The following is a 16,729-nucleotide window of genomic DNA, read 5'->3' as shown; positions in this document are numbered from 1 at the left end:
GAATACTGCACATTATTAACAATGGCCTCTTAAGCTCTTGGGGTCAAACATTATTATAAACAAAAAATTAATTAAAACTTAATAATCATGAAAAGTCATTACAAACACAAATGTATAATTTAAATTGAATTCGATGTTACTTTTTAAGATCTCCCCAAAGGCGATCAACCCTTAATCACACGAAACTGTGTTAATTCAGAATAAGTAATAGGAAAACTGTCTTAATTAAATATGTTTATCGTTTATTGTTTAAGGTAAATAAAATATTACGAAACAATTTTTACGTAGGCGCGTAAAAAGGAACCATTACCACTAAATAAATTCGCGAATATTTTAATAACAAATTTACCATTTTTATTCAATTTACATCTGAAAAGCCTCGAAAATATGATAATCTATGCTGAAGGCAGAAGTAGATATTTGGGAGACCAAAGGTGTTTATTTGAAAGTTATTTAGATGAGTCACGGATCCATTATGGAAATGGCAAATGTCTGCGGTTTAGTTAAATATTGCTTCAAGTAAAAATCTTTAGTGCATTTGAATAGCATAGCTGAGTCATTCTTGAGCTGCACTATTCATATTTCAGTGAGGTATTTTATATTCAAGTAAAAAAAAAACGTTTCGAACTCCTATCAATAGAACAATCAACTCATTTGTCTCTAGTGAATAAAAACTTTATATATAACTAGCTGACCCGGCAAACGTCGTTTTGCCATGTATATTGTTTCTAGAAAACATTTTTTTAGTTCAATAAAAATAACTATCAACAATGATAAAAAATAGGGGTGGATCGTAGAGAGGTGACAATTAAAGGTTGTATGTATTTTTGTATGCTGTATCATAAAAAAATACAAACAAAAATTGAAGAAATTTTTTTTTTTTGAAGTGAAACACTCCTTAATATCACTTGAGTTTGAAAGATAGATAGTAACCGATTCTCAGACTTACTGAATATGCATTAAAAAATTCATAAGAATCGGTCGAGCCGTTACGGAGGAGTATGGGAACGAACATAGTGACACGAGAATTTTATATATAGAGATTAAATATATAATAACTACGGATGAAAGGAGGTTTATAAACGACTATAAGTAATAAAAATTCTGCATCATTATAACTACTGACATTGTCTTCTGATATTTCGATGATTTTCCGCCTAGTAAAATCTAAATGAAAGAATTCTTGTCTCAAACCACGTCTATGAAATTCAAATGACCCAATTTAATTGAACTTAGAATAATAGTGTCGGGGACTGGTGGTGACAGCAACAAACACTGAACATGGAATAGGTGTGTCCATTCAAAAGATAATAGATAATAGAAGATAAAATGACTAGATTATGTACATACTCGATCCTCTTAGATTTGCTTGTTTCTAAATGAATATTGCGAGAAAACAGATATTTTAAAATCAAAAAGAATATAAGGCACTAAAAGATCATATAATCTTTTCTTATCGAACAGGGGGCAAACGAACAGGAGGCTTACCTTATGTTAAGTGATACTGCCGCCCATGGACACTTTCAATGCGAGGGGGTCGCGAGTGCGTTGCCGGCCTTTTAAGAGTTCGGAAATACTTTAGTGGGCAGCTGGTTTGGGTGGAATTTCGTATTCTGCCTCGACGTCTGATATTGAGACTCAGCTGCAGGTATTAATCTGTACAACTACATAGGTATAGTAAAATGATCATTGAAATAGACGTAGAAATGTGTCTGCGTCATCGAGGATTTCATACATATAATATTTTATAACCATTTTTATTTCGTATACATACTACGACCGAGATCTGAAAATTGATCTGTTTTTAAATATAAGCATAATAATTTTGTTAAAAGTTTGGGATTTTATAGAGTAATTACAGGACAATTTTCACAGCAATATAATTACAAGCTAAGAAGTACTCGACAAATCATTCATATTAATTAGTAAATCGTCCACCGATATAAACAAAACAAAAATATTACTTCAAAGGTATATTCAAAAGGTCGGAAAGGTCTTGAGAAACTTACAAAAATGGCATTTCGAGAATTCGGTTAATCCGTTAAACGTGCCCCTTTCAACATTTCCATTATCCCATTAAAAAGCTATCTCCAGGGACATGAGAACGAATGGGTACAATATACCTTATATGTCTTCGTCTTTTAATGTTCTCTTAATAATTCAGATTGAATTGTAAGTTATTTTCAAAGGAGAAATAAAATCTATATTTTGAAGTAACATTATATCAATTAAGGGTACGTATATTGTACGGGGTTTCTGGGTCAACGGGATCCTTTACTACTAAACTAATAAGTAGTTTATGAGAGGATGGACAATTTCACTCGCTTACAATTTGTGCTATGGTAAAATTCTTATGACAGTGCCTGCGTATACACTCTCGGGGTGTATCTCCGACTCTGTAATTTAATTAATCGCTACGATTATTAAACTAAGAACTAAAACTTGAGTGAGCTAAATGTGTGAAGTTTTTGATAAATTATGTTATCATTTTCGCTGCTTTAGGACTGTGTTTATCTGGCATGTAGTATTTAAAGAAATTAAGGAAATAAATAAACTAGCTTCAATAATTAACAACCAAAAAAAAGCAAGATCTTAACAAATAAATGAGATATATAAAGGAATTTGTGCATTATATCTGCGATATTTAGTAACAAACAAAACCAAATATATTTATTTGGTAAAAATTAAAAGTTATATTTTGTTGTTTCAAAAGTTGTATAAGTACTTTTTGCGATATATCCGCCCTACCACCCGCCCTATATCATGACTGTCATTCCGTGAATTCCTACAAAGAGCTTTCACGCCCGCCTTTTGATCCGCCCGGTCAAGGCTTCCTCCTTTTAGGAGTGTGCTTCCTTTTCCGCTTTGAATTCACTATTTTGACGTCATAAATCATGATAATTTACGTCATAATTCATTCTTTGTATTAATTGCAAAGAGGTTGCGGAAAATAATTTAAATAGTTCAAAACTTAATAGACAATATTGAATTTATTCATGTTAATTACACGTAAAACATCACGTTGTTTTTATTAAAACTTTATAGGAGGCGCTTTAAAAATATACAGCCAAAAGGATCACAAACGAAGATTTTATCCATCCATCATGTGTTTGGGTTAAACTAAAACCCTCCAGCCCATCGAATTGGCACCAGTTATTGATGAAATGCCGATCTTCGATGCCAAACTTCGATACAACTATCACCGCTTAGGCGGGTCATTGAAAGATTTAGATCTTAGAAGAATCAGACTTACCAGATTTATACTCGAAAGTCTCAAAAGAAAGCGTAAAAAACAATCCCCTAATCCGCTTAAAATAAAAAGCGATCAATGAATAAAACGCGGTAATTCAGCTTTATATGCTAAAATACGCTATTTTGGAATTGAATCCGAATTATTTATTGGTGTACGTCAGCTATATTTATGCTGATTTGGATGGCTATAACGTACGTATAAAAGTCTATCCTCTGAATAATTCATCCCAACTTTAGATCTATATTAATAGCATAGCCTTGAACCCTGTCCATTGAAGACAGATCGTGTCATTGACAAATGGTGTGGTGAAAACGAAACACACTACATCTATTGATGGAAAAATATTTATGTTGTACATACTAAGATTAATTTGCTTACGTAATATTCGGGTGATTCACTAAGAAACTTTAAAAGTATACAAATCTTTTTAAAGTATCCTGATGGATTATGTCTACGTTTTAAGTTTTTTTAATTCCTCTATCCAACTCGGTAAGTTTCGTAGTTGTTCGGGTTTCTCCAGGAATTTATGTCAGTAATACAGATAATATTCAATAGACGACAACAAACTTCAAAAGGGATTTTAAAAAGTTTGGAATATCCTTCCATCCCATTTTCCCTTTAACTGTTAATTTATGTGATGAATATCAAAGTTAGATGAATACGTAACTTTAACGTATTATTACGTATTCATTTGTTTTAAATTTTCATTGAGTACGATTTAAAGCTATTTTTTATTTAGGCAGAAAACAAATAATCGCCACGAATGCCTACCCTAGTAAAATATATTACTTAAAAATAATTCAGTGGCGCTACAACCTCTTTAGGTCTTGGCCTCAGATTTCTGGATCTGTTTCATGATTAGTCTCCAGTGCCTGACACACGCCGTCGACTTTTTGGTTCTAAGAAATGTTGGTTTCCTCACGATGTTTTCCTTCACCGTTCGAGCAAATGTTAAATGCGCACATAAAAAGAAAGTCCATTGGTGCACAGCCGGGGTTCGAACCTACGACCTCAGGGATGGGAGTCGCACGCTGAAGCCACTAGGCCAAGACTGCTCAAAATATATTACTTATAAATTATAATAATTCAAGACGATCACGATAGCTAATGCGAACAATAATATAATACTTCATTGTTATTATAAATAAGAGTATTTAGCGCTTTGTTTTTACTACAATAATGCCAACTGGACAAAAGGACAGGTAGTGGTTCAGTTTATTTGATCGGTGAAAAAACATCAATAAACATTCAAAAAAGAAAATTGGGAAATACATTTGTAATTAACACTATTAATGAATTAATTATTTGTATAAACTGAGATTTATATTTTCTGTTTATTACAGATGTCACGTCTTTATATTTTCAATGCTTATTAATATAAACTAAAATATATAAGTTAAATATATAAGGTACTGGTAGTGGTATTTTTGATTGACACGGGTATTTTTTTACTTAAAAGGGTGTCCAAATCTTACTCATTGAAATGCATATTTACATACTTATAATAATGGCATCGAAATGGCATTATCCAAGGTCAAAAACATTGATAAAGTTCTCTCAATACTCTTAGCGCTGTTGCCTCATATTGAAATAACATATTAAAATGATTTTTTACTTGTGTATGTAATTTAGCTTAAGTAATTTTAATAATATCATACCATACAATAAAGTTAAGGAAACGTCACTTTGTTGAATTAAACATTGATTAATGTTAAAATTTAGGCTCCATTAAACGCAATCAATCATTTGGTTCTACGCACGTCATATTTAGTAAGTTGTAACTTAAATGGAGTACCAGTACTTGCTTTTAAAGATATATTCTTGTTATAGGCCACGAATGAACAGAAATGCAGTCTTCTACTGATGAAAAGGCATAATAAAACAATATAAGAGTAACAATTTAGCATTGGCTAATCTAAATTATTTAGTCGCTGGAGAGGTCGTCGGAAGTCACAAAAGCCATTTATAAAATACAAATTATCCCGCCGTTTCAGTCAAACCGCGATAAAAGTTCCTTGAATAGTAAAACAACAGTTTCACATATTTACGTTTTTGGCAGTAAGAACAAAAGATTAAATATAGTTATAGTTATAGTTTAATAATTATTTGATTGACTGTAAATGTTGTAAAAAAAATTTGGATTGCCACGCTATTAAAAACATGGTAATCAAAATCTTTATGTTGTCTTAAATACTGTTTCATTTTTGTATACTTTCAGTCTATACAAATAAGCCACACAGCCTTTACAATTAATAAAATTGAAATGTTGAGGTATTTTAGTATTTCAATATTGTTGTATTTAACTATTCTCTGCCGTGTAACGGAACGGTGTTATTGGAATTGATATTTTTTAGTACAGTTGGTTTGAAAACAAATAGCTTAGGATATTCTTAATTTTATTAGCCGTAGGTGGCTAGACTTTTATGAAAATATAACTAGCTAATTTCTGCATCTTATAACTGATATAAGATTGAAAATTAGCCTCTATTTATTATTATTAATATAGATTTATATCAACACTCTTAGATATTTTACGCGCCAATACAATGTCAAATAATTTTTACTATCGTGGTACATGAAAAAACAAATACACATCGCGTGTAACAAAGCACTAAATAACAACGCAATATGAACGAAATAACTAATGTGTAACAATGTTTCGCGTTTCAAACGCTATCCGGAATGGTTCAAAGGGTTCATTGAAGTACCGGATTCTTTGTAGCGATCAAACCAGCTTGATATATGCTGGACGTATTTCATAAGCCCCATTATACGCGTACAGTGAAATGTGGTAGTTATACGTAAGAAAGCGAGCGTGTTGAGGTTTTCTACGGTAAATATTGTGTTTACTCAAGTACACGTGTTAATAAAACTTCTAACGAATTTACCAAGAATTTATTACCTATTTAGGTTATGTATGCGTCATAGCAGTGGCTGGTAACATACAATTTTCTATAGTTAATATCTTTCGCACATATAATAATATTAAGGATCAACAAAACTCAATAGAAAATCACATAGAACTAACGTAACAGAGACACGAATTTTCCAACTTTCGAACTAAATAAATAGTGTTTTATTTTTCCAGGCTGTTCGATTGTGTAGCTAAAACTCGGGAATGGATGGATCGATTGGACTTATTATGATATTGAAATAATTGTGGAAGAGAAGAAAAAGGAAAAAATATTAATACTACTATTGAATTTTCCAATAAAAACTGTTATTAGCTGGAAAATATTTGATGTCTTTTATTATTTAAAATAAAATAATTCTCACTTGGTTGTTATATATTTATATGTGCCTTCAGAAATTGGTGCTTCATAGCCGTAGTACGAGGTCCGATCTCTTCGTCGTTTGGTCGTTGCCAAAATTTTTGCGTTTTCAAAAGTTTTGATACAAATATATGTAGGTATGAAGTTCACCGAATCTACCAGTAAATGTATAAAATAATTTGCCCTGCTGTCATTTGACATGTTTCATTTTTCCAAGTGTCATAATATAACGAGGGTCCACGGTATAATTCATTTCGCGCCATCCACGTCACGTCGGACGAGATAATGTGTTTTGTGATGCTGTCACGTGAGCTGCTAATGAACTCATCTCAGACATACACCGGACAAGGTTTTAGAGATGTCATTCTTAAGGCCGATTTACATTATCTTAGTGTTTAGGAGAGTGCTTTAGTACAACTTGAAAGGCAAGTTCTTTAGTGCTTTAGTGCGTTGCGAGTGAACGTTTACATTTCTTCCAGTAGAGTATCATTACAGCGCCACAATGAACGCGCAACGACGTCGGCAAATACGCTCTATTCTACGCAAAATACTAACTGTAGTTATGGAACAAATATAAGACGAGATTTTATTCGAAATTTCCACAAACATTCGTGAACAACATATTCAGACACAAATTTGATAGTTGTATCTTTCGACCATTTAGCCATCTATAAAAATCAAAAAACACGCACGCGTTTCACGGCACTTATGCACTCTTCTAAAGATTTCACTAAATTACGTGTTAAAGGCCGATTTACATTATCTTAGTGTTTAGGAGAGTGCTTTAGGATAGTACTTTAGTTGAAACATGTAAACGCTACTTGCTTTAGTAAACGCTATGCTAAAGAACTTGCCTTTCAAGTTGTACTAAAGCACTCTCCTAAACACTAAGATAATGTAAATCGGCCTTAACACACAACGAGGGAAGATCTCGGGGGGTGCGCGGGCGCGGGAGGGGTATCACTTGAAACAAAAATAAAAAGCGATTCTATTTTGATTCAACTTGAAAGTCATGTAGAACCGTACTAAAGCAAGTAGCGTTTACTAAAGCAAGTAGCGTTTACTAAAGCAAGTAGCGTTTACATGTTTCAACTAAAGTACTATCCTAAAGCACTCTCCTAAACACTAAGATAATGTAAATCGGCCTTTACACTATGAGCACTCGAGTGTGACTATGAGGTGGGATTTTTAACACTCAGATATATTGTTAATAAGTAACTCAAACAAAACTTTGTTAAAGAATTTAACCTAATTCAAAAAAGCCGAAGGTTTATAATTCGACTTGTATTTTTAATATGACTGATAATTAACAGGATTAAACAATTCATACATTTTTATTTGCTTTATTTTTTTTATAAAAAATATAGTAAAAAATGCTCTCTGCCTAGTCGGATATAAAAATAAGCTATAGGAGTTTTAGCAGCAATTATAAAATAGATATATCTATTTTATAAAATCGCATTTAGCATATTGTCAGAGTTCACGTAATTTTTATATTTATATTTGAATTTTATGATTATATAAAATACAATATAGAGCAACATATATTGGAGTAATGAATTAAAAAGGCATCGGTAACCGGTAGATTGGATAAGTTGACCCCAAATAAGTTATTGGATTTTTTTACAGTTATTTTCTGTTTCTGAGGGCAGGGCATGTAGCAAGACTGTCTGATGATCGATGGACCATAAGGACAACCCGTTGGGGAGGCTCTATTGGGAAACGAAACAGCTGGCTTGAGCTGGATGCAACTCACCCAAAACCGAGATACCTGGAGATCTCTGGAGGAGGCTTTCACCTGCGGAAGGGTCTTGCAAAATAATTAGGAAATATATATATAAATAGAAGAAAAGAATTTGTGCTTTGTCCTTTTGCAAGAAATACAAATATTTTTTTATTGAATTATGTATTTTCTGTATAATTTATCTTTTCTCTATAGAGCCTACACTTTCTACAAGGGAATTATTCCATAATCAATATTGCCCGTTGTACTTTCCTTGACTTGACTCTAAGTTGCTCTAATGTCGCATACAGATGCATCATTGTTGTATAAATGTATACGAGGAAGTCAGTTAAGGTTCAATCCATCTTTCATATTATTGTATACAATGACATTCTTTAAATTATTGTTATTCTTTATTAGATACAGTTGAAGGTTTCTGTTCTTCAGAAAAATTTCTGATGTTCCTGTCTAGTCAGTGCCCGACGTCTCACATGGCACGTTCACTTTTATTCATGTATATCATCACTGAGTAAATCACAAACACTTTGATTTGCTATAAAAAAGTAACGGAACTAAAGTCGACTTACCTTTTTGTTCTTTTAACTTTCTGGACTGCCTTGGTATTCAAAGAGAATGAATAATATACATACAATTTCTTACACCTTTCAGTAAACGATATTCTAGTTTAATTTATTTTCCATCATTGTGGATTCTTTGGTAGGATAATGAAGCTTTTTTCGTTCAACTACTTTAGTATTCTTTTGACTACACTGACCTAGTTTTATACAAGACGATATTGCAGTTTTACTAGCGGTGCAGAGTTCTGATATAGGTCCTACCAAAGGGAGATAATATTAAACTGATTATATGTATAATTTTATACTATTATTAATCTTTAAAAATAAGTAGCTCGTACATGCTCTTTTTATGACAATATTTTAATAATCATTTTAGATTGTTTTTTAGTCACTACAGAAGCTTAATTCAAATTAAACAAAATTTAAATGATGAAACAAAAAATATAGCGTCGCACTAGTCTCAATGACTTACCATGCTTGTCAAAATGTAAACGAGACAAGTTTTATGTGTTAATTATTATTCCTAAATTACACAACAACCATCAAAAATAGTCTCCGATGAAAATTTGGACTAGACTGGATTGCCATGGAACCGTTTTGTGTAATATTCAATATTTTTATTTTATTTACAAGTTATGTTACTCCATAACGCTTTTTATAACAATATGTATAATACTTACACTTAATAACATTTTATTTTTCACACTGTCAAATAGCCTATTAACTACCTGTCCCGGCTTCGTAGTCTTATTTTTTTTAAAGATGTAAGATACAAATATACCCTATGCTATATCATAATATGTAATAAAATACAAATCTTTCCACTATATAATTTTAGTATACGTCTATATGATATTGATAAGTGCGCTTATAAAAGAGGAACTCCTTATTGTGAAGTAATAATGAGTTGTGGAGATGTAAAAATATATACACGCTATCAACAAAGTTCAGGATTGGGAACAGTAAAAAACAAAACACTAATGATAGCTAGATTTTTATTTACAACACTTTAGAATCGTTTCACATACAAAATAATAAATAAATAATATTGCCGCCAAACTACAGCAATTTGAGTTTAGAGATTTAAGGTTATAGAGCGTCGTACGTAAGGTTTTACTATTTAAATCTCTATACTTGTCTAGTACGAAATATAAAAGTCACTGCTTAAAAGTTAATACTGAATCACAGTTATTTAAAATCATAGTAACATACATAAACAAATTGAAGTCCAAAATATTAGTTTATCCGATCAATGGATTTATCTGATAAAAATCGTTCTTATAAATAAGGAACCTACAATTTTATATACACAAAATCTTAAGCAATTTCATGTTGCACTTTGATCATTTATACAGAATCTTAGTCTTAAATAAGTGTAAATTAACATTTTGGGTCTGTGGATTTTTCCAAAGATTCAAAATCTAAGTTGCATTACTTTCGAATCTATATATTATGATTTCATTAAACCTATCTAGGAAGTGATACTACGTGTACATGTGTTTTTTAGCGAATATTTAAGAATATTATACAAATTTTCCCTAAATGTCATCACAGAATAAACATTTAAGTTAGTATATAATTAGATTTAATCCAAATTTTGTTTGTAAATAATTTAGAGGAATTGTAGCGCATAGAACTTTTGAACGGTTAATTTAATCCAAATTAAATTTTATCTTCAAAATTAAAATAAAAGAGTTAATAGTATAATAGTATTTTATACGAGGCCGTTTACAAAAGTTTTTACACGGCAACACATCTAAACTACAGAAATACTGAAAGAATTATATATATTTTTATCATATATTTCTACGGAAAGAAACCACACCAATTTAGATATATTTTCATTATAGTTACATCAAATCGAACTGTCAAATAACTTTTCAAGCGTAGTTTCCCCACGGTTTCTGGTATATTAATAATATATATTATGTACTTATAATATAATTAATCTACTTACATGTAACACTATTTACATTTTTAGTTTATACAATTTAATTGTTATAAATGAAATGTTTAAGGTTTACACATTCAACAAGAAAAAATGTAACGGTACAATATATATGGAAATAAAAATAGTTTTATGCAAATACGTAGGATATTAAATATTTCTGTACAATTTTAACTACAATAAACTTTCATACAAGAAATTATATTAAACTGGTATACAATATATGGCAGTACCAATTGTATTCATTAAAATTTGTACATTGTTTTTCTACTTCAAAGGTAAATTACGTGAAGAAACATAGGCAAGAAGAACACGGTGAATAGATATCAACTATGAAATTTGAAATATAAGTTAAGAAAATTATTGACAAACAATAACTACTATTACTACTATCACATGTATCTAACTTTATGCTACACAGTCACATCACTTAAGATAAATTCATACATGTTCGAAGCATGAGAATTATTACGCCATATCGTTATCATAATATCAGTTAAAATTGCAATTATTTATTTCTCATATCGTTAATTTTGCGACAACTTATATTACTTTTATTTTACTTTAATGATGCTTTATACATTTAAATATCGAATTAACAAACTGATCTTCATACACGCTTGTTTTTATGTCATTTACGCGAGTGTGACACGTGTTTAATTAAAAATTAATACGCAATATTCTGTGCGTGATAAACAAATATATCAAAAGGGTGCGTTCGTGTGCGTACACCTAGGTCATCATTGTTTGTTTAAACTATTTTTACTAGTGCATTGTTTTTCGTGAAACATCCATATATCCACAAATTAATTAGTTAATTTCAATGTACACGATTTTGTTAATTAAATATTAAATAGATATAATCTTCTACAATAGCAAACGATACGTTAGCAATAAAGTCTCATGCTTGGTACAATAAATTCAAGTTACACTTCTATAGCTAGACTCTTTGGTCAAGCTGGTTATTTAATTCCTTGGTTTAAAAAACTTATAATTAAATAGGCTATACATTGTATCAAAATGGTCGGTTGGGATGGGGCATTTACACTTTTAGGTAATTCCAAAGGATGAATATTAATTAAATGAAATTATTTTCACAATGAATTTGTGTACTTAGCTTCACACTTCTTACGTAGAGACTTGACGACCGTATTCATAAAAACTCTGTGTGCTTGCAATGTTTCATCTAAAATACTCTTTTGTTTTATCTTGTTTTCCCTCACATTGCATTCACACTACATTATAAAGAGATTGAAAGTGCTTTTGTTAAAACCGTGTAATTAGACTGTTTTTTTCATGAAGAGGGTATATTTCTGTATAACCTAAGCAAAGGTGGACTTTTGGATGAGATAAAAAGTTACCAATATTTCTATATTATTTAAAAAATACATAAATTGGTCGTTTTGTCTTTTAAGTTTATTTCTATTTCGTTTGTTTTTAGTGGTTCCAGTTTTAGGTCTAAGCTTCAGATTTTCTAATATTATAATAGGCAAGTAGGTGGGTTCCCTTCTGTGCCTGACAGACACTGGTGACTTTTTTGACTAAGGCATGCAAGGTTTCCTTTCACGATGTTTTCCTTTACGCGAGTGTTAAGTGCGCACATAGACAAAGTCCATTGGTGCACAGCTGCATATCGAACCTAGGACCTCAGGGATGTGATTCGCACGCTGATGCCACTAAACCAGCACTGCTCTATTATTTGTGTACGGGTAATATTTTTTCACTTTAACACTATAAAGCACTAAATGTAATTATACATTGGTGTATTATTACTAGAAAGAGATATTTGTCTCACGATAAAATGCCTACAAATCTTGAGCTAAAACGATGCTGGCGTATACCTGGAATAGGTAAGATTTCAAAGGCTTTGAACACAATGCAGTATTTGTTTCAAAAAGCCCACAGACTTGTAGACTTAATAGCTCGTAGATTTGCTTTGAAGACACCTGTATATATACTTCTAGCAGATAAATCCCCTTTATGTTTCATGGACATACTTAGTAACGGAAATGGAGATGGCAATCATTTGTAAAAAACTTCTACTAAAGTAGCATTCGTTAACAACTTGCTACCTGAATGTTCAGCACGAAAATATAGGTTACGTCAAATATTTACACGTTGAAAGATGTAGGGTTAACTAAACTTAGCTCAAAAAACACGTGACTAAAACTACCCTCAGCGAATGTGTATGCTATATGGGCGTGTCAAACAATCGGGTGTCAGTTCAAATATTTACAGTGCGCCGTTTGCTATCAATCATTTCGCCCAAATTTCTACTCTAAAAGAACAAAGCCGCCTTTTCACTGTTTGATAATTTTTTAACTCATCCTTGGCCCTTTGAATTGCCTAAAATTTAAGTCAAAATTTGTTCCTGATTGTTCAAGGTTAAAGAGAATCCACAAAAAGTTAGAAATATATTTTCAAAGTTTTTCAATTATTAGGGTATTAAAGTTTGAGCCATTTAGTAAAAAATACAAAGAAATATTAAACCGACTATGACGACTAGTTTGATTGGTACATGTTTAATACTAACGGCACGACACCTTGCAAAGTCTTAATTAGATCACAGAATCTAGGTCCTCGACCTTGGGTATTGACAATCATAGAAAGCTCTCAGTCGCCCTCGTTTCTTCCCGGTCGACGGCAGATACAATCTCTACACCCTCATCATAGTTCTGATTCTTCGAGTTATTCACACAATAATGCGGTTCTGGCCCCCCATATTGACTGTGGTAGAATTCCTCACGCATCATATGATTTAAATTTGAGCATCGGAAAAAGAGAATTTCTTGGAACGGCTTCCTAAAATCCCTGTTCAGAGTCGCGTAAATTATTGGGTTCAGAAGGCTATTTAAGTACCCCAGCCATAAAAAGAGAGCGCTGACGGCGTCAGGAATTGTATCTTCGTTGACAAACGGCCTAATTAGGGCCAGCACAAAGAAAGGCAGCCAACACACAATGAACGCTGACATTATTATGCCGAGAGTAGTTGATGCTTTCCGCTCCTTAGCAAGATGAAATCTGAGCTTTTTCTGATGTGGAGAGTTTACTGGATGTAGTAAGTCCTTGGCAATGTGACTTTTTTGTGCGAAAGTAGATAATGACGAGCGAATTCTACTAGTTTGCTTTTGATTATCTGAAGATGGTCTTCGCCGTTCTTTTAGATTACTATCTGGGTTTAAATTTTGGCAGGCCGGTCGATTGATCGTGTGTATCGGTTTGGTTGGGGTCTTTGGTGGTTGTAACATAGGGCATTGTGATTCGTTCGATTTCCGCCCGGAAAAACATCTTCCTATAGAATTTTCTGCTTTATCGACGCTGCACTGAAAATAAAATGTATTTATTAGTACGTAAATAATAGTTAAGTTAATCTATTATTTTACATTAACTTATTACAGATGTTGGGGGTAATACGAGGTTATAAAATTAACTCCACTATTCACGAAGAAAAGCCGTATAATTTGAAAATTACACAGAACTTTTTGAACCCGATGTAAGCGACTTTAATGGTTCAACTTTACGGGCTCATAAAGGATATTTAATAACCATACTTAACGAGAATATTTGATAAAGCAAAGGTATCTCCTTGATGTTATAATGTAATTATTATTTTAGAGGGCTTATATATAAATTCTTATGGACTCAAAAAGATTTACTAATGAGGAAATTATATTGTATCATAATATGTTACTAATACAATAACCTAACCCATTTATTTAAGAACATTATGAATAATTATCTGTTGAACTAAAGTATTTAGTTATATCTGTTTTTATAGTAATATATAGCGTAAACGCTAGTATAAAAAAATATAAAGAGAAATTTACTAATTTAGCATTTATGATCATGTCGTAAGTTTAGTCGGCGTTTGGAGGACTTAAACAATACATAAAATCTCAATGTACGTAATAGTGTGTATACCTATTTATTTTGTTGGGGATAACGCAACGTTTTTAGTGAAGTTTGTAGGGACAATTACTTTTTTTACAAGGTTCAAAATCTACTAAAACTAACAAAATATATCATTCCAATAAGCTGCCAGTGTGTTAAGTATATAATAATAATAATAAATTTGTTTCTATTAGGTTATTTCTATTGTTACTTTTTTGCGAGCGATTAAACGCTAGTTTCATAATTTTCGTTGGGGTAAGATCATTCTAGACTTTTATTTTTCTATGGGAATGAACCCAGAAAAAGTACCAATGTAAACGGTAAACATCAACTATTGCATGATTATTATAGGGTTTGAAGTTAGTTACTTACAGTAGTATTCGTACTCGCGGTGGATCCCCTTGTAGGGTTCTGAGGCTGATTTTCCAAAAGCTTAGCTTCGGCTGCACCTCCATTTTTTACATTTATCTCCAAATAGCAGTGCGATTCTAAATGCGATTGTGCTCTTCTTTCATCTTTCACAATCTTCCTCGCAGCACTAAAAATCTTGTAGTATACCACAACCATAACCGTTAAGGGTAAATAAAACGAACCAAAGGTTGCATAAATTTGATAACCCTGATTCTGTGATACTGAGCATGACGTGTCTGATTTCTCGTTACCTAATATTAATACTGGTGGGAGGGAAATAAACGCAGCACTCATCCAAACAATAAACACGCAGAAAAGCATTCTCCTCGGCGTCCGTTTAACTCCATATTCTAAAGGCTTCGTTATTGCATAATATCGATCCACGGATATCATACATAAGTTCAATATGCTCGCTGCACACGATAAAACGTCACTCGATACCCAGAAGTCACATATGACAGGTCCGAAAGGCCATGACCCCATTAGATCGTACACCATTGCAACTGGCATTACCATAATCGCAACACACAGATCGCTTACTGCCAGCGAAACGATTAAATAATTACTAGGTCGTCTCAGTTTTCTCACTAAACAAACTGCGACACAAACCAAAATATTTCCAACTATTGTTCCGAATATGACTATCATAAAAATCGCTGCCAATAGCACAGTTACGAGGGTAGAATATTTCGAATGCTTTATATGGAGATGCTTCACAACCGTCGCGTTGTTATCGTAAAAAGTCCAATTGAGCGTCGAGTTGGGATTGGTAATATTGACTCCTGAGAAAGTTGAATTGAAATCGAATGAGGCGAACGCCGAGTCTGCTTGCAATACTAAAGATACAAGTATGAGAAGATACGAAGATAAAGTAACCAAGCTAGGTCGTGAATAGTGCGAGTTATTTTGAGACGCCATACGAGTCCCTGACTGGGTCGATTACTTTTTTTCTTTTGGTACCATACATCAGGTTTCTCCGTTTGACTAACTCTATTCTTTCAAAATAATTAAATCAGGTCTGATGTTTAACCTCGCGAAGGAGTCGCGTCTTGGGCTCACGAAATTGATTACAGTCCCGATTGTATTTTAATTGACATATCGCTTGGATTGTCTTTCCAATTCCGCACAGAGCCATTGGATTGTGTATTCGTTTATGAGGACTATGTTCCTTTTGCGTTCGATATAGGGGTTAGTTTTGTTTGGTTTTGTCGCTTGGGAGTGTTATTTTATTGCACTTAAACGTCGGTTCGAGTGGCTGCTAGTTCAATATTCCGCTTGCAGATTGCTTCATTAGCGCCGGTGATCGGGAAGAAAATTTCCGACCTGAAAAGAAAGGAAACTGTGGTTAAGAAATGTATTTTAACATAAGTAAGAATTTCAAACCGATATTTTGTTGGAATTTAATAAAATGAATAACTTGAGACTGTGTTTATTAGAATCAATACTTGAGTTTTAGACCTTATTACTACTGCTCAACAAAAGTAAAATTTCGTTGTAAAATGAAGTTTTAATAATTGTGATTATTTCATATAGATAAAAAAAATATCGGGTAGAATTGAAAGTAAAGTTAATTGTCTAATTATTAAATGAAATAAGATTAATTATAAAATTATGAAACGATATCGTCAGTAATTTATATTTTGTTTAGCCAGG

General features: G+C 32.3%; 1 protein-coding gene across 1 annotated transcript in view; it reads right to left on the bottom strand.

The window, feature by feature from the left end:
* Positions 1-9,804: 9,804 nt before the first annotated feature.
* LOC125054404 (5-hydroxytryptamine receptor 1-like) overlaps positions 9,805-16,729 on the bottom strand; it is a 92,247-nt gene continuing 85,322 nt past the window's right edge. The window contains exons 2-3 of the mRNA XM_047656275.1: positions 15,038-16,399; positions 9,805-14,097 (exon numbers count right to left, since the gene is read on the bottom strand). Coding sequence (XP_047512231.1) covers positions 13,375-14,097; positions 15,038-15,994 — 1,680 coding nt within the window. The 5' untranslated portion in view covers positions 15,995-16,399 and the 3' untranslated portion in view covers positions 9,805-13,374. The remainder of the gene's footprint in view (positions 14,098-15,037; positions 16,400-16,729) is intronic.

Source organism: Pieris napi, chromosome 12 (assembly GCF_905475465.1).
Source record: "Pieris napi chromosome 12, ilPieNapi1.2, whole genome shotgun sequence".
Lineage (NCBI taxonomy): Eukaryota > Metazoa > Arthropoda > Insecta > Lepidoptera > Pieridae > Pieris > Pieris napi.
The sequence above is the reverse complement of the archived record's forward strand: the minus strand, read 5'-3'. Positions and strand labels throughout refer to the sequence as shown.